Genomic DNA, 24,514 nt, shown 5'->3' with positions numbered 1-24,514 from the left:
GAAATTATTGATACTGGAGTAATGTTGATCAGACGATAATTGGAGCTCACACATTTATGGGCTTTTTTAACTAATAAAAAAGTTAATTATTATGGTAAGAATACACACACACACACACACACACACACATATATGCATATAAACTAATGGGTTGCACATGCTACCATACTTTTAATTGCAGCAGTTGGGAACAAACTTATTTTCAAATTTTCAATTGGGACACAATTTATTCTTGAACTGCAAAATTCAAAATATGATCTTATACCTACTATCTGATGTGAAAATATTCTTTTTTTATCTAAGCAGCTCCATTTTATGCATGTGTACATTTATTTTTTATCTTAGTGACTCCATTTTATGCATGTGTACGTTTTTTTATATATCTAAGCAGCTCCATTTTATGCATGTGTACATTTATTTTTAATCTTAGTGACTCCATTTTATGCATGTGTACATTTATTTTTTATCTAAGTGGCTCCATTTTATGCATGTGTACATTTATTTTTTATCTAAGTGGCTCCATTTTATGCATGTGTACATTTATTTTTTATCATAGTGACTCCATTTTATGCATGTGTACATTTTTTTTTTATCTAAGTGGCTCCATTTTATGCATGTGTACATTTATTTTTTATCTAAATGGCTCCATTTTGTGCATGTAAATTATACCGTACATATATTTTTACCCCTTTTGGGCCATCATTTCATTCCACTTACTTTATGTTGTATTGGAACAGGGATGCTGTATTTATCCCCTTATAATCCATCCCCCATTTTTAAAAAATTTTCACAAATATTAAGAAAGGAGATCTTTTGTCTTATTTATTGAAAGCACCCCTAGTTTACTGATGGGAGAAATACTGTTACATAGATATACATATATACATGCTTATAAGATGAATCCAATTACAAACTGCATAGACCCATATCTGCCATCATAAAATTAGCCAGCAAATCTAGGTCTGTGCAATTTGTCAGTAGTAATCAGTCAAACCAAACAGACCCTGATCTGCCAGAACATTATGTGACAGCAGATCATGGTCTTTGTTGTTTTCAGGTGGATTCCACTTATATGCCAGTACATACGGTAATATTTTTAAAACTCTGTAAGTTTTAAGGAAGGATCATATTTAAAAAAAATTAAATCTTAAGATAAAACCTAAATTATATCATCTTTGCTTGAGTATATTCAGATAAATGTTATGCTCATATGTTTGGAAATAAATTACTTCTATTGGCAATATCTTGTGGTGAAAAGAAGGTGATGAGAATTGTGGCGAAAAGGTTCAAAACATTCACATTCTAGTAATTTCATAACCCTCAACCTTTACTTGACTCTGTCCAAAACCAACAATCATGCATGCAATCAATATTTAAAATACAACATATAAACATCAATAAAATCTATAATGGTCCCTGTTTCACTGAGCATTTCCTTGAATTTCTGTATAATGTACATGTACTCAAGTGTGTTCATTGCCCTTCCATAACACATCATGTGCACTCAAATCCTGCATAGTGTGTTTGTTGCCCTTCCATAACACATCATGTGCACTCAAATCCTGCATAGTGTGTTCATTGCCCTTCCATAACACATCATGTGCACTCAAATCCTGCATAGTGTGTTCATTGCCCTTCCATAATACATCATGTGCACTCAAATCCTGCATAGTGTGTTCATTGCCCTTCCATAACACATCATGTGCACTCAAATCCTGCATAGTGTGTTTGTTTCCCTTTAATAATGCATCAGCAATATGCATTATACAATTAATAATCTTTGATGAGGTGATTATGTACAAGTTATTGGGCTCAAGATCATGTGGCAGAAGTGACCCAAGTTTGAAAGGGCATTCTACACCACCAGAATGAGGGCCAAATATTTTGTAAGACTCAGTCGACAGCCTTTTTAATATATACTCGCAAATTAGCATATTAATCATTCGGCTACGTTACTTAAATAACACAAATGAAATGCAAAAATTTATTTCAATGTTATATTGAATATTTTTATTAATGAAACCTAAACACTGTGCAGTAATACACGCTACTTTACAACCAGGAAAGTGAGCACGTACATGGGATTATTCTCATTCAGCAGTGAACGAAGCGAAATTTGTTAAATGGATGCATGTAGCCAAAGAAACACAACATTAACAGCTGGAAAAAGCGCTGTAATGTGTCAATGAAAACCGATGATACCATTATGAATAAGATGAACCAGAAAAATTCCATTTAAGGTTATCACGGTGAGTGTCTCAATTTTGGCATCATGGTAGTGAGTAAATCTGAAAGTGCAGTGTGTGTCATGACTGTCGCCAAGGTATTGTGGTCCATTATTATCTGATATTAATCCAAAAATACAAATTCATTTTGGACTTGCCTGTGTTTCATTAAATTCTTAGTACTGGTTAAAATAATGATATTTTAAATAAGTAATAAAGCACTGTTTACGTGAAAGTGAACTTGATGACTGATAACTCTGTCTCACTATCGATCTCACGTTCATACTAATGGTAGAATCATTTTATTCTCTTTGCAATTTCCATCTTTGGATGTATTCAGATTTTCTTAATTTAATTTGGAAGATGGATATTTTTCTATGGATGACAGCATGATCTACCAATTCTCCAGCAATGGCGTCAGGTAGAAATGGCTGCAGTAATTGTCAGCCGCTAGCTGCCATCATATAGTCGATGTGGTCATTGTTTGATGTTTCTCTTGTCATTTATTTTCCCTTTAACCAGTAATTCCTTGAATGCAGGCATGTGTTTAACGTGTTTATGAAGCTTTGAATACTTTTACTTAACTATGATCAATACTGCTGCAAAGTAACCAATGTTAAACTAATAAGAAAGTTTATAAAATACATGTACATAGTAATAAGTTTTATGAAACAGAAAACCTCATACTGACCAACAGGAAGAAGAGGTCAATATTACTAGTTTATTCAGTGTCATAAAACGTTTTGTCAATCGTTATGAGGCTAACTTGATTCATAAAACTTCAACGTCAGTCTGTATGAGCCCTACTTGATTCATAAAACTTCACTGTCAGTCTATATGAGGCCTACTTGATTAATAAAACTTCATGGTCAATCTGGAAAAAGATCACAATTAATAGTTCCAGTTCAGTACCCACGAATGTAGTCCCCGTCTATTTTTAGAGCATTTTTTCCTGTCTCCTTTTGGTGGTGATACAAAAGTTAGATTTAGGCACTCTTGGTATGGACTTCATAAAAAATCAGCATCAATCTATATGAAATTAAATTGCTTCATAAAACTTCAGTGTCAGTCTATATGAGGCTAACTTGATTCATAAAACATCAGTCAGTCTATATGTGGCTTACTTGATTCATAACACTTCATAGTCACCTCAACAAAGGTTTTATACTTGTTAGATTACATAATTTTGTGTCAGACTGTGAAACTTAGTTTGGTTTAGTGTACAGAAAATGCCATTTCAACTGTTTCATGCCCCTTAAAATACATCAACATGCAGTATCATGAGCTACTGAAAATCCAAAGTTAAGGAGGCCAATGGAATAGTGTTTCTTATGAGAATCATGTACTGTTCATGCTTACTTACAATTTGTGTCCAACCACAAACTACATAGACCCTGATCTGATGTCACATACTATGAAGGCAGATCTAGGTCTATTACATTTGTTCTATTCAATACTAACAACCTGCACACACCCAGACCTGATGACATGTGTGATGGCAGATCAAGGACTATGAACTCAGCAGTTGGATCAAAATTTGAAATGAGCATATACAGTAATAATAATTATCAGTACTAGCCTCTCCCTACCTCGGTTTTATCCAAGCTCACATTCAAGTCATTGAACTGGGCTCAAACCTAACTTTGCATTTCAGATATAGATCAAATATAATTGAGTAGGTTCTCTCTATGTTGACATGTCCAATAAATATAATAAAACAATATGCACTCTGATGCACAAATGCATATTTTGATGCACAAATGCATACATGGACAATGATGTGTTTCAGCCTTTCATTAAAAAAATTTACATTACAAATTCAGGGCTAATCCTTTATTCTTAACAATCATACTCAGTGAAACTCTGGTAATCCAAAAACAATAATTAAAGAATATGAAACAAACAATATCAAAAATGGTGTACACTGGGAAACATTGAGACATTTCTGTAAAACTATTCCAAACCACAAACAATGACCTTACACACAATAAACAAATTCTCTGTCTCCATAGCTACAAAGTTATAACTAGCAAATTTGGGGCCCCGAGTGGCTGAGTGGTCTAAAGAGCTCTCTGTTACGGATCATTGCCATCTCACCTTTTGTCTGCGTGGGTTCGAGTCTCGGATTCAGCCAACATGGGTACGTGAGAAAGCTTGCCAGTAGCTTCTTGAGGGTCGGTGTTTCTTTCCGGGGTTTTCCTGGGTTCTTCCTCCACCATTAATACTGGTTGCCATGTGCAGCCTATCGTGTGCTGAAAAATGGTGTTAAACCCTACAACAACAACTAGCAAATTCCATGTGCTTGTCATTAGGGGACTGTTGCTTTGTAGAGGAAAGGTCTAAGTGATATAGCAAACAAGTTAATGTACATATGTAATTGAAGACATTACTGATGATTTAGAACTCTGAAAATGAAACTCAGGTGTCATCTCATCAATATAAATCTGCAGACAAAATTCAAAATAATTGCTTCAAAGTTCTTAATTGCTAGGAATGGAATTTTCATGACTGGAAAATACTAACAGCTTCTAGTGCCACTTCTGGTGCACATATCAGACCATTTATTTCTTGGAAACATATGGGTGTATATTGTGAAACTTATCATTAGCGGCATATAATAATTAACATCCTTATTTTATACCTCTGAAGATAGAATAATAAAACAGTATACACTTTGGAGGGGGAATGGAACTGTAATAAGTATTTCTAAATTTAGAATTATTAGGGGCTAAGCTCGTAAGTGAAATCAGCTAACGTTTCATAAAAATCAAGCTGCATTCCAAAGTTGGATGAAATACAATAATACTTGAAGGAGTTGTGCAGAAACAAATGTAGCTGGATCTAACAATCAGGGGCTATAACTCTGCTAAATGATGATTCAGAATCTTGACAAACTTGATGTCTCATCATCAAGCTGCACACCAGATTTGAAATCTAAATAAGCAAAGGAGTTATTGTGTGTTACTAGAAATAGAAGTAGGTAGGTCAGAAAATCTGAGGCAGTTTTAACTTGGCTAAATTATGATCAATATAGAGCACTGACAACTGAACTCAGTGTCACCAATAACAAACTGTATCAGGGCTTGTGTTTTGAGGAGAGTGATTGCTCCTTACATTGCTTCTGGAAGAGCGATCCATCACTTTCCCCAATCTTATTGCTCAAAACAAAAAGAGATGATAATTGGGCTTGTGGTAGCACAGTTCCATCTCCAGTAGTTGCCACTTATGACAAAAATGAGGGCATGATGGGTCAACCGTACATCTCTGAGCCCCCAGTGACACTTATCAATACTTTTTCAAAACCAGCTGAACAATCACCTGCATATAAGAATACCTTTGGAAAAAGGGAAAGGCCACCTGGTTATACAATCAATTCCCAATGGTCCCAACTGGGTACTCTGTACTGGTAGGACTGTTGTTGACAATATTTAGGTACTTTATAATTTGATGTACAAATAAAACAAATGTGCCATGAGAGTTATGACTACAGCACAACTTTTAAAGTTGGACCACAAACTGAGAGTGAGGTTAAAGATTTAAGTGGGTGTGACTCCAATATTTATTTGGATATGCATATATATTAAAACCTCTCCTTGCAATTACCTCCATAATAAGACTACTTCTGAATAGCAATTATGGATTGTCATTCCCTTTCTCTATAACACAAGAGCAAATATATCCTGTAATAAAAAAGCCTCCAGATTCAGACCACATTTCATCAATTCATTCAGCAGTCTTAACTCAGGGATTAAATTTACAAAAGTTGTTAGTTTGTCTTTGTGTTGACATTATAAAATCCATGATCACACAAGAACTAGCTGCAGTGTTGAATCTAGATGCTCCTCTAAGTAGGTCAACTGGCCCAAGACCATATAAAACGAGGCCATCTTTTGCTTAATATAGTGAAGACTGGTAAAAGTACATGTATTACATGTCCATATCAACAGAATTAAATGCATACCCCTACTGCCCCAAAAAACAGTAGTATTTTCCAAAGAATCCATTAATCACCCTTGTTAACACTGTCAAAAAGTCCGATATAAAAAGATTTTCTTGAAAATGTCACCACAAAGCAATGCAAACTGTCCTTGTTCTGCACATGTGATGCCATAAAGATTGACAGAATTTGTGCAGAAAAAAATAAATCTGCCATTTTGGATGAACTCTGAGGAACTGCAGCACAATGGTATTCAAATCTTTTTTCACTATCCCATTCACAAGAAACACCATCCGAAACCTTTATGAGTACAGAATTACTCACTTATAAGAGGAGTCCAACTGCAAAATGCACAGACCTAGATCTGCTGTCATGCAGTTTGGAAGTAAACAGTGGAACAAGCAACACAGACCTTGACATGCAGGTGCATTAATGCAATGGCAGATCAGGGTCTTTCCTTTTTGCAGTCTGACTCAATTTATAATGGAGTATATATATGGTACCTCTTAAAAGTAATGCCCAATAAATTTCAAATTCTTGCTCACTCACTACCTATGAGATGGTCTTCCATAATTCCATAAGGTCCACACTTTTCACTGTAGTCAATCAATGAAATTGGCCTGATCAGCTGGCGCACATGACCAAGAACACCTACCTGTCCTGTTTAAGATCACATGACTATGATCACCTGACCAAGATCACTTGTCCAGCATATGAGTAAATAGTAAGTTGGAAATCTGAAATCTTTTTATATATAAGCCTGCAGCTGGTTTTATGTCAAATACTGAGGTAATGTGATATATGTAGTCATAAAGTGAGCTAAGGGATATATGAAATATTAAGGATAAATTTTGTGAATACAGCAGCACTTACAATTTTTGGTTTGTACGGTGGCTGAACCTCCCTATTCTCTATCTTCTCCCAGTTGATCCTCTTGAAAAAGGCATGATCCTTAATGTCCCTCTCTCCCGTAGGACCACAGCCTAACCGCTTGGAAGGGTTCTTTGTCAGTAGCTGGAAACATTAAAACACTTATCAAAATGTCACTAAATAATTTGTTAATGACAATGTTCCTCTCTGACACAGATTTAATTACTGTGAATTCATTTGATCCTGGAGTATCAGCTTTCATGGACTGGCCCGCCCCCTTTCTTTTGCCAGTACTTAAATCTCTGGATAGGAAATAGCGGTCATACTGTCTCAACATGATTAACATTTTTCATTGGGACTATGAATTTATGGTTGAAGTCCAAAACATTGATGACCTAACATAATGTAACAGTACACTTATTTAGATTTTCCTAGCTTACGCTCATACAGTCTAGGTAGATATGGATTTCATTTGGATGAATTTTTCTGCCTCTACCGGTTCCATGAAACATAACAATGATCTGCTGAACTGTCTGGCAATTGAACTCACTTTCCAAATAATGCCATATTTATCCAAAGACAGGCCCATGCTTGTCTGGCAATCAAACTCAGTTTCCAAATAATGCCATATTCAACCAATGACAGGCCCATGCTTGTCAGGCAATCATACTCACTTTCTGTACAATACAATTTTTATCCAAAGATAGACACACATGTTATATAGAGGAAATCTATTGAGTAGATATATGGAAAATTTTTGCAAGGGACATGGGAAACATTGTAATGTCATGACTGGCAAAGAAACAAGGGACATGTTTCCTCTTTATGAGTGAAACATTTCCTTCCTTACACTAAAACAACCATAGATTTTCTTTAACTCTGTACTTTTTATGGAAAAAAAAACACTGATTAGCATCATTCATTCATTCATGTGAAAATTGATTATAATAATAAATTTAATACCTGAAACTGACCTGTTGCCTGGGGTTGATATTTAGGCATTCTTCTCATTGATTACGTAAATGTGTACGGAAGGGTCAACAGTCAGGACACATTTTAAAATTGATTCATCCTGACGGGATTAGAAAGAGAGAGTGAGGAATGGGGGTTGAGAGAGAAGGAAAAAAAATTAAATAGACCCAAATATTGATATATAGGTCTGAATAACATACACTGCAGCTCATGTGATGTTTCAATTCCCCATGGTCATGAATAATGAAATAGAAAAATATGTGTCTTTCTCATTTTTTGAACGTCTGCAGAGTATGTTTGCAGAGTCATAAACAGTAAACCATATTCATTTTACTCAGACCACATCCACTGTGATGGTCACAGAATACAACTCCACAACAAGGCATCTTGTGAAAAACTATTTTCTCAGAGAAGCCATGACAAAGCTGGTGGACTTCTTATATAATCCATTGCCAATTCTCCAACCACATCACAAAACATAATTAACTGAAAATCCCATGAGCATTAATGCACATATCATAAAAATACTTCCCAAATGAAAAAAGGTAGTTCCAATTCCAAAATTAATAGCATCACTATGGTGATTAATTTTTTTTTGCCCACTGATATATATCAGTATCTCGTTATGAAACATATAACAAAAAACCCATCATCCTTTTACCAAATTTTTGCAAATATATACAAAGGATATCTTTAACTATATGCTCACCTCCATTGTTTGACCAATTTATTAGCCTGAATCTGTGGCCTATCATAGAAGAATTATTTTATAATACGTACAAGACTCCAGTGCTCAAGTCCAGATTTTGCAGACGCTAACTCTAAAATATATTTATTAATACTTCTTACAAATGTTATTTATCCATATAACACAGCAAATACAGTAAAATTGTGCTTCTTCCAACTTCTCAATGGACACACATGCTAGTAATATAAACAGTAATTCCTATTTACATGGCCATGCTATACCTACTAATATAAACAGTAATTCCTATATACATGGCCATGTTATACCTACTAATATAAACAGTAATTCCTATTTACATGGCCATGCTATACCTACTAATATAAACAGTAATTCCTATTTACATGGCAATGTTATACCTACTAATATAAACAGTAATTCCTATTTACATGGCCATGTTATACCTACTAATATAAACAGTAATTCCTATTTACATGGCCATGTTATACCTACTAATATAAACAGTAATTCCTATATACCTACTAATATAAACAGTAATTCCTATTTACATGGCCATGTTATACCTACTAATATAAACAGGAATTTCTAAGTATATGGCCATGCTATACCTACTAATATAAGCAGTAATTCCTATTTACATGGCCATGTTATACCTACTAATATAAACAGTAATTCCTATTTACACTGCCATGTTATACCTACTAATATAAACAGTAATTTCTATTTACATGGCCATGCTATACCTACTAATATAAACAGTAATTCCTATTTACATGGCCATGCTATACCTACTAATATAAACAGTAATTCCTATTTACATGGCCATGTTATACCTACTAATATAAACAGGAATTTCTAAGTATATGGCCATGTTATACCAATTGTGCACATCTACTGACAAGTATGATAAAATAATATTGTGGATGAGGAAGGTCTGAAAATGGTTCAATAATGCTATTTTAAAACTCATCTTTCTATTCATTTTTGTCATGGTTAATATTCACTGTAAAGCTGATGAAGTTTACATTATAAAATGGTTCACAGACTTACCCCTCTACAGATTGCACCAGCTTCCCTTGATATGGACTTGGGATAGGAAACATTGTGGTCTGTGATAGAGTTAAATAGTTCCTCCTCATCTTCACCATCAAATGGAGGCTACAGTATCAATGTAGAAAAGAATAATAGTTAAATGATACACCTGTGCCTAAACCAAACCTTTAACTCTTGTGCATTACAAGTAGTTTTACACTAGGTAGTGCAAATTTGTGCACAGGTGTGTGCACTATAGTAATCAAGTTAGTGTACTACAGCAGATATGGCAGTGCATAATAATCTATTCTGAATAAATTCAGCACATTTAAATTATGTGATTATGTAAATCATGGTCAATCGCTATGAAGTAATAATCCACTGACAGGCAGCGTATCATTGCATATTAGATGATGCTGTTGATGATCATGGCAATGATACTGATCAAAAAGCTGATTAGTACTCAGCAACAGTACTGTATTTACTCAATTATAAGTTGAGTCAAATTGCAAACAACAAAGATCCTGATCTGCCATGATAGCAGAATGCACCAGCAGACCAGGGTATATGTTTGTTCTACTGATTACTCCTAACAAACTGCACTGACCCAGATCTGTCAGTGTATTGTGTGATGGCAGATCTTGGTCTGTGGTATTTGCAGTTGGACTTGACTTATTAGCAACTATATGTGGTAGTTGTAGTAACCGTTGTTGAGTGTGATATTTGTTGTTTGTTATTATTATTATCTTTTATCCTATATTACTATCATATTGATCAATAAATATTAACAATAGCCCTTTATAAACCATGATTGCCATGCAAAAATAATGTCAATCTTTTAATTAGTAATGCAACTCCGATATCAACCCAGGTAAATCAGAGCCAGAGTGAACCAGGTAATTAATTATTTGAACCACATAGGTTTGAATTGTGCTAGGCGTTTTCCAACTTTTACTAATTGCAGCCATTTCTGATAGCAGAACAGCATTTTTAATATGAATCTTAAAATTGTTTAAGGTAGGACACGTTCTGTCAAATTTGATCAAAGTCTCTTAAGTGCTTCTTTAGATGAAGAATTAAAAGAGTGACAGTTGTTATATATTCTGGCAGATCAGCCTCATTTGTACAAGCTTAAGTGCCCATCATGCCTGAAAACTTTGTGCAAAACTTTGGTCAGCTTCTTAAATGAAGTTGCTGAAAGGATTTTCCATTTTCAAAAACAGCAGTCATACTTAATGGTGAATTATAACCGTTTGCATAAATTTTAAAGCTGTTATTACCAAAATGTATCCTGCTAAATTTGGCTAATTTCTGCTAAGGAATTTCTGATAAGTCTTTGCATACAGTTTTATTTAGCATTAGTAACAGCATTCATACCTGATAATGGATTTTGTGTGTGGACAATTTAGTGCGTTACGCCTTTGATCAAATTCTGCGAAGCAGTTTTTGTGAAGGCATTTAAAGGTTTTTCTATTTTTAGTAATAGTGACCATATATGGTGGCTGCTTGGCATCATAAAAAGAAATTCCCATATCCTTCATGCTATGTTACTTTCCATTGAATCGGATCAAATTCTATCATGTTGACGCTTGTATTAAAAATGTCAATGCATGAAATAATTGCCCTGTTCTAACTTAATTAAAATGATCAACAACTGTTTACTCATTCATTCAGTTGTACCCTTTGTGCACCTGGAGACTAATGAAAATTTTGCACTAAAATTTTCACCACAAGGCAAACTACTGTTCACTACTGTGCTCTGCCTTGTTCAGAAAAGTGAACCATGTTGTTCATTTTGAGTGCAAACTGGAATGCCCTTTTGGTTAAAATGTTGTGCAATAATGCACTCTGTTTAAGGTTCTGTACAGGTGGTTAAAATGTTGTGCATTAATGTACTCTGTTTAAGATTCTGTACAGGTGGTTAAAATGTGCATTAATGCACTCTGTTTAAGATTCTTTACAGGTGCAGTTAGATCCTAAAGGAATGATGGCTTTTTATTTTGTGGGGGGGGAGGTACATTATACAAATATGTAACATGAAAAACAACAACTGTAATGAACTGTTGTTTTAGGTTAATGATGGCTATTTCTAGGTTATACTCTATTACAGACAAATCATTAAGACCTGCACATCTAACAGGATGTTGTTTATTAGCATATAGAAGAAGTGACTGATGCATACTCAAAATTACTGATGCATGACTGGCATGATTTTTGAATGCAGAACTCAAGAGGATGACCAGGCACATGTGATCTCAACTGATGGTAATTTCAGATTTAATATAGCCTATTACCAAATGCAACACTATAGCTAGTGTTGCATTCAGGATTCCATGGGCAGGGGCAGTGTCCACCTTGAGGGAAACAAAATTTCCAAAGGCAGGCCAAGAATTTCCTTATAGCCAAAAGGACAAGCAAAGTGAGAAATTTACTTGTTGAATTGTCACTAGAAATTCCCAAAAAACAATCTCAGACATGTACTGAGATTATCTAAACATTATGTTAAAATTTGAAAACTACTCGTCTCACAGAAAATTAACCAGCCTATGGCTATTGGTCTACTGCAAAGTATGATCCCTGAAATGGAAAATAACAAGAGTCGCTCAAAGGGACCTGCAACTCTGCTAGGCAAAAAAAACATCCACTGATCTAAGATATAATTGTTTCATCATATTAACTGCCAAGTGTTGAAACCATTTCTGATATTCTTGAGTGATAACAAGATTTTCAATATTTCCGTTATGGTGATTATACTGGATGTAAGATCAGCAGCATTTAAAATTAAAACTAACTAGAAATCATAAGAATTCTTTTTGGTGAAAACCCACGTCAATAAAATATTCCTTTCAGGCAAAGCAGTGAAAACATGATTTTCAAGATGGCCACCATGACAACCATTCAGGATATCAGATTGGCATCGCTTTCATTTAGGACCAAACAGACACCATTAGAAGTCTTTTGGTGAAAAACCCATGTTAATACGACTTTTTATTTGGTGGTAATGATAACAATATTTTCAAGCTAATGACCCTAATAGATGTCATATATGCACCATTTTCATTCTGGAACCAATCAGACATCTGTAGAAGTTTTAGGTTAAGCTCCCATGTTGATATGACTTTCTGTTTAGCAAAAGTAGTGATAAAAAGATTCTGAAGATGGATGCCATGGCAGTCATATTGTATGTCAGACTGATATAATTTTTTTGTTTTTTTCCATTTACATCAAAAATAAAACATTTTGATGTAAACCCTAAATTGATATGACCATCATCCAGGAGGACCAACAAGAACAAGTTTTTCAACATGGCCAAGATGGTGACCATACAGAAGATCAGACCAGCACTATTTTTATTTGGACCAACAAAACAATCTCAAGAAGTCTTCTGGCAAAAACCTGATGATAACAAAACAATCTCAAGAAGTCTTCTGGTAAAAACCTGATGACAACAAAACAATCTTAAGAAGTCTTCTGGTAAAAACCTGATGACAACAAAACAATCTCAAGAAGTCTTCTGGTAAAAACCTAATGACAACAAAACAATCTCAAGAAGTCTTCTGGTAAAAACCTAATGACAATGTGATTTTCCATTGAGAAGTAGCAGTAATCATAAGATTTTCAAGATTGTAGTCATGACTACCATATTAGATGGCGGATCAGTAGCATTTTCAATTACGACAAACTAGACGCAATAAAACATCGTTTAGTTAAAACCCCATTTGCCATTTAGTGTAAACCCCATGTTGATAAATATCATACATTCAGGAGAAGTATCAATAAGAGAATTTTCAAAATAAACACAATGGTGGCTATATTTAATGTCCCAGTTGCACCATTTTCACTTAGAACCAACTATACCCTGGTATAAACATGTATCTATGATCAGTACAGCAAAGAAAATGAGAAAGTCTCATTTATTCCAGGGGGGAAGTACCATATATATATATATATATATATATATATATATACATACATACATACATATATATATATATATACACACACACACACACACAGACACACACACACACACAGACCAATTTTGTTGTTTGCATTGTATGACCAATTTAATATTTACCAAGAGAGGCTAGTTCTCAAGGTGCAACACTGCTATAGCTTATTGTGACTGAATGGATGCAGAAGGGAGGAAAAAATTTTTGTCAATGCAAAACTTGAATACTATTTTTTTTTAAATCTTAAAGCTCACGAAGGTTGAATAATTTGTTTGTTCAATCATTTTCAATTGTTTAATAGCATCCATAGCATGACCGTGGTATATTCAAAATCACATTATAATGAAGGATGCTATATAGTGAAGGACCATTGTCCTCTGTAACCTAAACAACAACACCTTACTAAAAGTCTCAGGTACAAAGGGAATTACCAAGGAAATAAAATATTTGCTATGGAAACAATTAAAACACATTTGTTGCATAAATTTTTAAGAAAAGGTAATGAAATGTAAATTTTCAACATTGCCTGTACCACGATGCTGATGAAAGGACAAGAAAAAATTCATTACAAGTTTTGAATGATCATATATACCAAATGTACTCATTTATAAGACAAGTCTAATGGCAAACTGTACATTCCCAGATCTGCCATCACATAGTGCAGTGGCAGGTCTGGGTCCATGCAGTTGTTTTAAGTGTAATCAGAGGAACAAAATTAGACTCTAATCTGCAGGCACATTATGCTATGGCAGATCAGGCTGTTTGTCTGCCATTTGAACTGACTTTTAAACAAGTACATACGGTAAGTCATGTGATGCCCTGTAGCTAAATGCTTGGTACTTACCTGTCCTGCTAACATTTCATACAATAAAACACCATATGCCCACCAGTCAACTGACTTCCCATATGGCTGATACAACACAATCTGAAAATTCAGATCGTATTCAATTATCAAATTGAATTTTCTATACCTCAGATAATTGAGGATCGGAAAAAACATATTTTGAGAAAAATATTTAAGCTGATATCTTTAACAAGCATTTTATACTGAATGATTTTGCATTGTTTTAAGTGCTACATTGAAGATGCCAAACAATATCCAGAGAAGTAACAACTTTGACTAATCATTTCATCCCAGAAATCAAAATCTGAGTTGTGTCCCTTTCCATATCTTTACTGACCACTGAAGGTCAAATAGCCTGAAGAGCTAAATGTGGAAAGTGCCTTATTATTAGAAACTATTTGCAAATGAGTAGACATCATGCCATGCTATTTCATCCTTACAAGCAAAACCTTTACTTTATTCTGCCTGTACAAATTTACAATTTTATATGCCCTTGCAAATTTAATTCAGCAGAAGAAAAAATCAAAGCAACACTCAACGTATTTGGAGAAAAGAATATGTGGTCTTTAAGGTATGAAAACTGTATGGATTTCTAAATGGCAATTATTTTATTGACTGGGTATCATTTAATACTATTTATATAAAAACATTACTTTTATCTTGAGATATCAATGAACCAAGTGCAAAAAAAAAAACCACATAGTGAACTATTCATTTCTTTAATCACTTTTAAACATTTGGACTTTAAAAAATGGAAACTGAGAAGGTATTCAAGAAATGAAATGCTCCAATTTCAAAAACAATTACTCTTAAAATTTATAATCATGTAAAACTAAAAAACTGACCAAGGGTGTAAAAAGAGTGGAACAAAATATAAGACTAACCTCCAGTGTATTAGGTAGTGGAACAAAAGATAAGACTGACCTGCTAGATTCATTCAGCTTTATCAACTAGTGGAACAAAATATAAGACTGACCTCAGGTGCAATGTAGTCTGGGGTTCCACAAAAGGTTTTTGTGGTTTTTTCTCCAAGGATTCCTTCCTTACACATCCCAAAGTCAGCAATCTTAATATGCCCTTCGGCATCTAACATCACATTGTCTAACTTTAAGTCTCTGTGAGGGAAAAACAAGTAAAGATAAGAGAAACCTGTCATAAAATACCATGATAAAAAATGAGAATTCTATTATGATCTAAGTTTAAATGATGCTGGAGACTGATGCAAAGCATGAGATGTAAGGCATTGTTGTTTTTTCTACAAACATGATCAAGTAAATGCACTACAAAATTGCAAAATATTAAATAAAGGCTATGTTGAAACAATTTTTTTTAAATAGTCATTATTTATGGACAAAAATCATCATAAAAAAAGAAAGAAAAATGTACATGACAAATAATCACAGCTACATGCAGAACCTTCTTACCTGTAAACAATTCCTTGATTGTGCAAATAAAACAGACCAATGGCAATTTCTGCTGCATAGAAGCTGAAAATAGAGTAGTAGAACATCAGCAGATCAAGAGAAGAATTCTACCTTTACAAAAACAAAAGTGATGAACTGTACCTTTATAAAAACTATAGAACAGAATTGTACCTTTACAAAAACAATAGAAAAGAACTGTACCTTTATAAAAACTATAGAACAGAATTGTACCTTTACAAAAATAATAAGAACTGAACCTTTATAAAAACAATAGAAGAGAATTGTTCCTTTAAGAAAACAAAAGAGGAGAATTGTAAATGTACAAAAACAATAGAAAAGGAGAACTGTAATGTTTTACAAAAAACAACAGAAAAGAAGAACTGTACCTTTACAAAAACAATAGAAAAGAAGAACTGTACCTTTACAAAAACAATAGAAAAGAAGAACTGTACCTTTACAAAAACAACAGAAAAGAAGAACTGTACCTTTACAAAAACAATAGAAAAGAAGAACTGTACCTTTACAAAAACAATAGAAAAGAAGAACTGTACCTTTACAAAAACAACAGAAAAGAAGAACTGTACCTTTACAAAAACAATAGAAAAGAAGAACTGTACCTTTACAAAAACAATAGAAAAGAAGAACTGTACCTTTACAAAAACAATAGAAAAGAAGAACTGTACCTTTACAAAAACAATAGAAAAGAAGAACTGTACCTTTACAAAAACAATAGAAAAGAAGAACTGTACCTTTACAAAAACAATAGAAGAGAAGTATTGTACTTTAAAAAATTAATAAGAGAGGGGAATTGTAAATTAAGTTCCTACAAATTGTGGTTATCATTGCTTCTAAACATTCTACAGATGTAATGTGTTAGGTATATTTAATTTAACTGTATTGCAATGTAACATTGTATATGCTGGACTTGACCTTCTCCAAAATTGAGTTTATTTCTGCTTGACCTAATTGATATTTTTATTTTTTTATTTTGTGTAAACAACTAATAAATACATAGTTAAATTATTTTTCTGTATATGGGCTTAATATCAGTATTATTGGTAATAGAAGAAGTAAATACGTTAATTTGGGTCAAAGTTTTGGAATTTCATAAGTGAATTATACATAATCCAGGTTTTGTTTTGTAAACATCAGGATCATTCTAGAAGGTTATTTTCCATTAGGTAACGGGTTTCTTGATTTAGAAAATGCTAATTGTGCCCCTGAGGTCAAGTAGAGAACTATATAATCTTGTAATTGTGAGGACTTGCTTATTCATGCTTTAACATCTAGCACTTTCAAGTTGTATTATGTTGTGTCCAGTTGGGATACATCTTTTTCTTCAAATTACTGAATTCAAGTGATTATTTTCTCTGGAAATACACAAGTGCTCTGATAAAATTCTTGGATAGAGTCAATCACTGGAATTTATAGTGAATTCAAACCTGGAATTATATTACTGTGACTCAACAAAAGACTACTGACACATCAACACTAAAAGTTATAACAGACACATCATCATCTTCAGTTTTTAGATTTCTTCTGGACTTTTACTGAGTTTTTTATTCAGGACTTTAGATTACTAGGACTTGTGTCTGTAATTTGTGGACTATTTTGGGATTTAATTCGCAATACCATAAGTTCTTTTTCTGCATTTTCACTTTGTATTCTAGGGAAATAAATTATTTGTTAAATTTTACAAAGCTTGCTGTCTTTCATTCTTTTCTGTTACTTATTTTAAGAGCATAGACTCATAATAAATTGTACCATTTTACATATATTCAGGAAATGCTGGCACAATGGATAAAATCTGTATGTCTGCTTTTTCAGGTACATCATATTCAATTCCATTTCTCTGGATATTATTAATGTAAAGTGATCCTTGTCTTATATATCCACCCACACCCCCTTTTGACAGGACATCCCAAATGGAAGACAACCTCTTTCTGCATCAATGTGGTGCATTTATACCAAACAATTTATAAGGCCTTTTTAAAGGGAGTGGTCTCCTAAAAGGTGGATCACTGTACATTTCAACAGACTTTTATGAAATATTTTAAAGTTTCAGTGAAATGAAATCAAACCCAAATAGTGTTTTTTGAGTTCATCTGAGTTTACTAAAGTGTGTGTGCAATTTTATTTTCTAAAAGTTCTCCCTCCAATGATGCTGTTACTCAATAATCTAAATTAATGCTTTTAAGAAATGTGCATTTAAAATATGTCATCTTATGTACCCTGTGCCTCTAATTTTTTCAACATTTTTGTATGCATAAAATTTGTTCTATTTTATGTACTAAAATTTTCACCAAGAGAACTTCTCATTAAAAGTCAAACATATTTTCTGCCTGTCAAAAAAGGAGGAAATCTGTAATAACTTGTTTCAGTTATGATTGCAGTTTACAAAAATTACAGACAATATGGTATATTCCATGATAAAGATTAATGTTAGTGTGTGTATGATTTGGATTCTTAAAATAGCTTTAACAATTTTTCAGTCATATCACTATAATGTCTGCAGTGTGACAGTTTATAGTGATGTCTAGCAGTGGGGCATCATGCCGCAGACATGTAGCATGATGTTCCACCCAGTCACATTATCCTGACACCAGGCTGGCCAATCCTAACACTAACCTCTTAATGCTGAGGGCCAAGCGAGGCAGCTGTTGGTATAATTTTTGAAAGTCTTTGGTACAACTCGATCGTGGATCGAACCCATGATCTCCTGAATCAGAGGCAGATGCTCTAACCACTAGGCCACTAGAGCGGTAGATTAATGTTAGTCTTTTTTAAAAAAATGTAAGAATTCATATAGGATGCAATCAATTTATTTCGGTCATTAATTCTAACAGTACTCTTCAAACCATATGTTAAGCAACTGAGTCTTTTGGTGTTGTTAGTACTGTTGATCTGTTCAGCAGCTATAAAACTTACACAGCAACTGGTTCTTTGAACCTGCCTTCCTGCTGGATTCTGAACATCAGATCTCCACCATTTACATATTCCATCACAAAATACAGACGGTCCTGGAACAAAAACATTTAATGCTACTTTCATTTATAACAATAAAATTCTTAGCCATTTAATAACCCATTTGCCAATAAAACTTCAGATTATAAAAACTATTACTTACATTTCATTTGGAAAGTGAAGCCATTTTCAAGTGCACAAAATTATTTCCAGGCACTATAAATAGTTGCATCATTCTAAACTAAGGAATTCAGATTATTTCAATACCTGCTTAGTCATGCTAAATCACATAACAAACACAATTTTTGTCTTCCCAAACCTGACAAGGTCACCTTTTTAAAAAGACAATTTCCAAAAAAATCTTATATGAAGGAGAAAGAGAGAGACAGACAGAGAGATCAAGAGATAGACCACCTTTTTACATTGATATATTCCCATAACCTGTAGCCTGTATAAGCAATCAAAAGTCATGATTCACATGGCTTCAAGCTTAATGCAATTACCCCTGACACTTTCATTGCATATGATTTATCATCATAGAGGTGATTTTAAGGTAAAGGGAGATAATCCACTATTCCAAAGATTAAGTAGCAGCTAACAATTTTGAGCTGACTTTGTGTTTGGTACTGATGTGGGAAGCACAATTAGGCTAATATGCACCAGTAAAGCACATTAAATGGAACAACACAATTCATTTCAAGTTCAGTTGGTCGGGATGATGAATCAAAAGTTGTTATATTTCATTGTTTTTAAACAAAATGTTTCAGCCATCTTTATTAAAGATTATTGGCTTGTCTGTAATCAGCAGAAATGTTTTTTAAGTCAGATTTTACTCAATGCATAAAATGCAAAATATGATTATTTCGGCAGTTGGAACGGTAAAGCAAGCAGTGTGGAAGTGTGATTCATATTTTAAGGCAAATGTCAAAACTTCTGGAAGGGTGAGCCATCTATGAAGCAAGCAAAGCACAGCAAAACTAGATTCCAGATCTGGTTAATGGAGGCTGGCTTTGTGATGCTCAGCAGTATGGGGAGAGCATTTTATACTTCCAACACCATTTGGACATTAGTCATTCTGGATTACGACATCCACTGACATAGCAACAGGGTAGATTCAGAAGTACCATTTTGATGCTTAGACAAATTCTACAAGATCTTTGGGACAGTTTGAAGAACAGTGCCATCCAATTGCAAATGAGTACAAAGATGACCAGTAATGACACTTGCATCAACTTTAAACTCTTTAATGAACTAGTTGGCACAACTTAATACTGTATACCACAGGCTACTTAATTTTAAAGACAGATATTTTGTATGTATTTACTTAATTTCTGTGTGGTTATGATTCAAGCCTACCAGGTCTTTTTTAATTGCAAGTTTATTAAATGCTTTAAAGAAAATGTATAGCTTTATACAAGATAACATATTCTCAAATGTACAGTGTTATTTATTTGAGATGCAAGCTGCCCCCCACCTTCATAGGATCACAAAACACACTGTCTCAAAAAGTCACCCAACATTGTCTGGGAGTTTAGCAAGTATGAATTTTTTCGTTTTTTATAAGAGCTATGAAATATTTTTTTGAACTGGATCTAAGTGAAGAAACTAACTGATGAAAGCTCGTGAGCACAGGGAAGTTAGGGGTAAGGATGTAATCATTTCATCTACAACACTTTTAGAGTTAGAAGTCTTATTTGCGGTTTCCAACTCCTTCAGCTTTTCAACAAAAACCAGTCTAAGTCCATTTTTATTCTTGATATTCTTAATGTGCTTTTCACTCACTTCAAAGTACTAATAATCTCATATCAATAGCCTCTCAACATACAGCCCTTTATTTATTGCTTGTCTCCCCTTACCTATATACAGTGTTTATGGTAATCATGCTTTGAAATATCAAAGAGTTCTTGACCCACTTTTTTTAATCAGCCTTAATGGCCAAGTCAAAACAGTAGCCATTCATCTAAACACCATGAGATGGTTAGGATCCCAAATGCAATACAACAGCATTGAGTGCATAAGCAAATGAAGTCTTACTGAATATGTGTGATGTGTGTGATCTGGATTTTTTAAAGTAGCTTTAACATTTTTTCAGTCATATAGCTATAATGTCTGCAGTGTGACAGTTTATACTGATGTCTAGCACTGGGGCATCATGCTGCAGACATGTAGCATGATTCCCCACCCAGTCACATTATCCTGACAACAGGCCAACCAGTCCTAACACTAACCTCTTAATGTTGAGATCCAAGCAAGGCATCAGTTAATACCATTTCTGTAAGTCTTTGGTATGACTTCGCCAGGGATCGAACCCACAACCTTCCACATCTGAGGTAACCTTGCATTATCTCCAACTTTTGTTGCACACTGTTATTTTAATAATTTTCTCAGGTTGTATACGAGTATTAATTGTAACTGTCAGTTCTTTCTTAAGTACATGTACACAGATTCACCAAAACATAACTGACTTTTTTGATGTAGGAAAATCAGCTGAGTGCAAAAAAATACATTCATTATATTATGTTACATACCAAGTTCTATAGTTTTAATACCTACCATAGTTTGGAAACAGGAATGAAGTTGTACCAGGAATGGTGGTTTGTTTGGAAGTGCTAGGACCCGCTTCTCTATCATTGTACATTCCACATCATCATCCTGGATAATGACATCTTTCTTCAGAATTTTGATAGCATACAACTCATCTGTACCTTTCCTTTCAGCTAGCACCACCTGGAAGAAAAGAAAAAAAAAACAACTTCAATTCCTAGATCCATCTTTTTCTGTCATATACATTTTATATTAAAAAGTGTTGCTCAGTTAGTAGTAAAAACTAACTGTAGTGATTGGTGAAACACCTTAGTTCCATGTGAAGGCTCCCTTAAGTGCCAAGTCCTGTATAAAAATGAACTCTTCAATAACTAAATGGTCAACATGGCCTATTACAAGTACGCAGACAATAGTGCTGCTCTGTATTTTGATACAAATGGTGTTGTGTACAAAATGAATTTGGTAATTTGTGCTACATTATGAGAGTATCACATGAAAATTCACTGAGCTACAGTACAGGATATAATTTGTGATGCTGAGCTGAAGGAATGACAGCATTATCATGGTCAGCATGCATCCTGTTTCCATATTCTAAGTAAATTATGTAACCTAACTATTGTCTTCATTTGATAGGGTTGCACTCCTTTTGAATGCTTCTCTTTTGTTAGCCTTTGCTGGCCTCCAGGCATCCAAAATACCTCTAATTGTTGGCTTTAGAATTGGAAGTAGTAAGTGTCATCAGACATCACATAGAAGCAAACAATTCTTCTTTTGGAGTTACAAGTATATACTGTATATATTGGCATACAAGCCGAATAATTTAGGAAAAAACAATGCCCTGGAAGAATGAGGGGGGGGCTTATCCGTGGGCCAATGTCTAAACTTGACAGTTTTTAAGTCTTTTTGTTGACTACTGTAATGGCTGTAAATCCTGGGACATGATAAAATAATTTTGTCCATGTCCTAAGACATATGCATGTAAAAAAAAAAAATCATTTTTGGTGTCCCAACACTTATTTAACTGTTATAAAGTACTATGATTGATTCTGTTATTATTTTGCATGTGCATATTTTCTGATTTCTCCAATACAAAATTAAATATTTGTGTATTTTCCCCTCATTGTATGCCCAACTCGTAAGGCATTTAGTATTGTTTACTATAAACATATGTACTCTGAATTAGTCTTTTGAGGACACATATGCTGCGTGTTATGTATTTTCATTCCTTCTTTTAATTTAATGATGGTAATTAACATTTGTATATCTGGTATAAAAATGCCAGGTGTTCACTTGTGTAAGTTTCTTTGGTGGGAATGGCACTATAACATTTGGAGTTACAGTAATCACAGTGAACATTCTTGGGATTGAAATTATTTGTCGACAATTTTTTTTATTTATTGTTGTGGTTTATTTTCTGATTTTTGTATTCCTGTAGATGTAAAAAAAAATCGTAAATTTTTGTGAATAATGTTTAAACTTAACATTCTGTTTATTGAAGAAGCAAATTCTTTCTAGTAAAGTAATTATTTCGTCACAAAAATATTCACAGGTGATACAACAGAAAATGGCTTCCATGGATTGCATATGATATTTCTATTTATGCAGGACTTTTCTTTTTAAGGATAAATGAAAATCGAAGACATAATGTAAGAATCGGGAGTTTTCTGTAAAAACCGGGAGATATTATGAAATCAGGAGGTTGGTGCAGAATGACCCTAAGAATCAGGATTTTGTTTCCTCCCCGCATGACTACAACTCAGCTTTTATGGCATTGGCAGAATTTTTGAAGCATTATTTCTGAAACTTCATTATTGTATTTTGGAGATATCATTCAGGTTTAGTGCAGTGGTGCCAATGATTAGACTCTAAGGGATTTACTTCATTTAGCGCAAGTTTAAACCTACAATGTACATAGACTGGTGCCATTATATAAATACGTTCAGAGCCTAATTGAGAGCATTGAATCAAACCGTTTTGTTGTTCGTTGTGTTGTCATACATTTTAATGAGTTAGGGGTTTACAATTTCAAGGCAAAATAAAAACGTAATTACTGGTGCACTGATATAAAATGTCCAATGCAATAATGCATAAACAAATAATAATTGAGTCATAAGGGAGAGGTAGTGTTACGTGAATGCTCAATTCTTGTCATCATTCTATCAAGTTATACACAAATCTAAATTAGACAGAAACAATAAGAAAACAGAAAAATAAATGAATTACTTTTCAAACATTTTGTTTAATAATCATAGATGCCAACCTGAGAGAAGTATACATGTAATTTTGTTAATATAAATTTGCCTAAATAAATGCATTTAGAACATACCGCGTGCATCTTATGATGTCACAAAGTTGTGGGTCAGCTTATACACAGGTTGTGCACTTTTTAGTTTTTATACCTGTTCAGTTTTTTTTGGGGGGGGGCTCGGCTTACACGTGAACAGGCTTATATGCGAGTATAGAAGGTAGTTAATGAAGGTTAGATTTAAGTTACTTATATTCTCATTTGGTCACTTAGATTCACAAATGGCCATCTGAAACAAATCAACATTATCAAAATTTCACTTTGGCTTTTAATATTTCTTTTAATATCATAAAAACATTTGTAGAATAAATGTTCTCCATATGCCTAAAACTCCGACTGGCCAAACGGACTTACTGCTCCTTTTCTGCCCCAGTACACTCTGAAACTGGCTGGCATCAGACCAGTGGGCCAGCAGAGATTTTGCACACTGATCATATCATGAATTTTCTTGATGTTGATTCACAACAAAAACAAGATTCCTCTTTCTCAAAAACTAAGGACTTGAAACAATCATCCACATCAAAACTTGATTTTTTACATTTTTTTAAATTGTTCTGTTAGTAAACTGCTGATGCCATAATTTTATTGCAATTAACTGTGAAATTTCTTCTTATCCTTGAGGAAGTCTACAAGTGCCAATTTTAAGTTCACTAAAAATTTCTGAATTTGCTTTCCCATAATGAACATTATCTGTGAAACAAAGATTTTTATTGGCCAAGTAATTATTTTTCTTGTTTT

At 33.8% G+C, this 24,514-nt stretch overlaps 1 protein-coding gene across 2 annotated transcripts in view; it reads right to left on the bottom strand.

Annotated features, from left to right (window-relative positions):
- LOC149806048 (calcium-dependent protein kinase C-like) overlaps positions 1 to 24,514 on the bottom strand; it is a 278,539-nt gene that overhangs the window by 40,753 nt on the left and 213,272 nt on the right. For both annotated transcript variants that reach the window (XM_089950915.1, XM_089950913.1), the window contains exons 9-15: positions 21,481 to 21,654; positions 18,892 to 18,983; positions 15,964 to 16,026; positions 15,516 to 15,654; positions 14,540 to 14,620; positions 9,761 to 9,868; positions 7,036 to 7,176 (exon numbers count right to left, since the gene is read on the bottom strand). In XM_089950915.1, the coding sequence (XP_089807041.1) occupies positions 7,036 to 7,176; positions 9,761 to 9,868; positions 14,540 to 14,620; positions 15,516 to 15,654; positions 15,964 to 16,026; positions 18,892 to 18,983; positions 21,481 to 21,654 (798 nt within the window). The remainder of the gene's footprint in view (positions 1 to 7,035; positions 7,177 to 9,760; positions 9,869 to 14,539; positions 14,621 to 15,515; positions 15,655 to 15,963; positions 16,027 to 18,891; positions 18,984 to 21,480; positions 21,655 to 24,514) is intronic.

Source organism: Sinohyriopsis cumingii, chromosome 2 (genome assembly GCF_028554795.1).
Source record: "Sinohyriopsis cumingii isolate HCF-2022 chromosome 2, ASM2855479v2, whole genome shotgun sequence".
Lineage (NCBI taxonomy): Eukaryota > Metazoa > Mollusca > Bivalvia > Unionida > Unionidae > Sinohyriopsis > Sinohyriopsis cumingii.
This window is presented reverse-complemented; position numbering and strand designations above follow the sequence as displayed.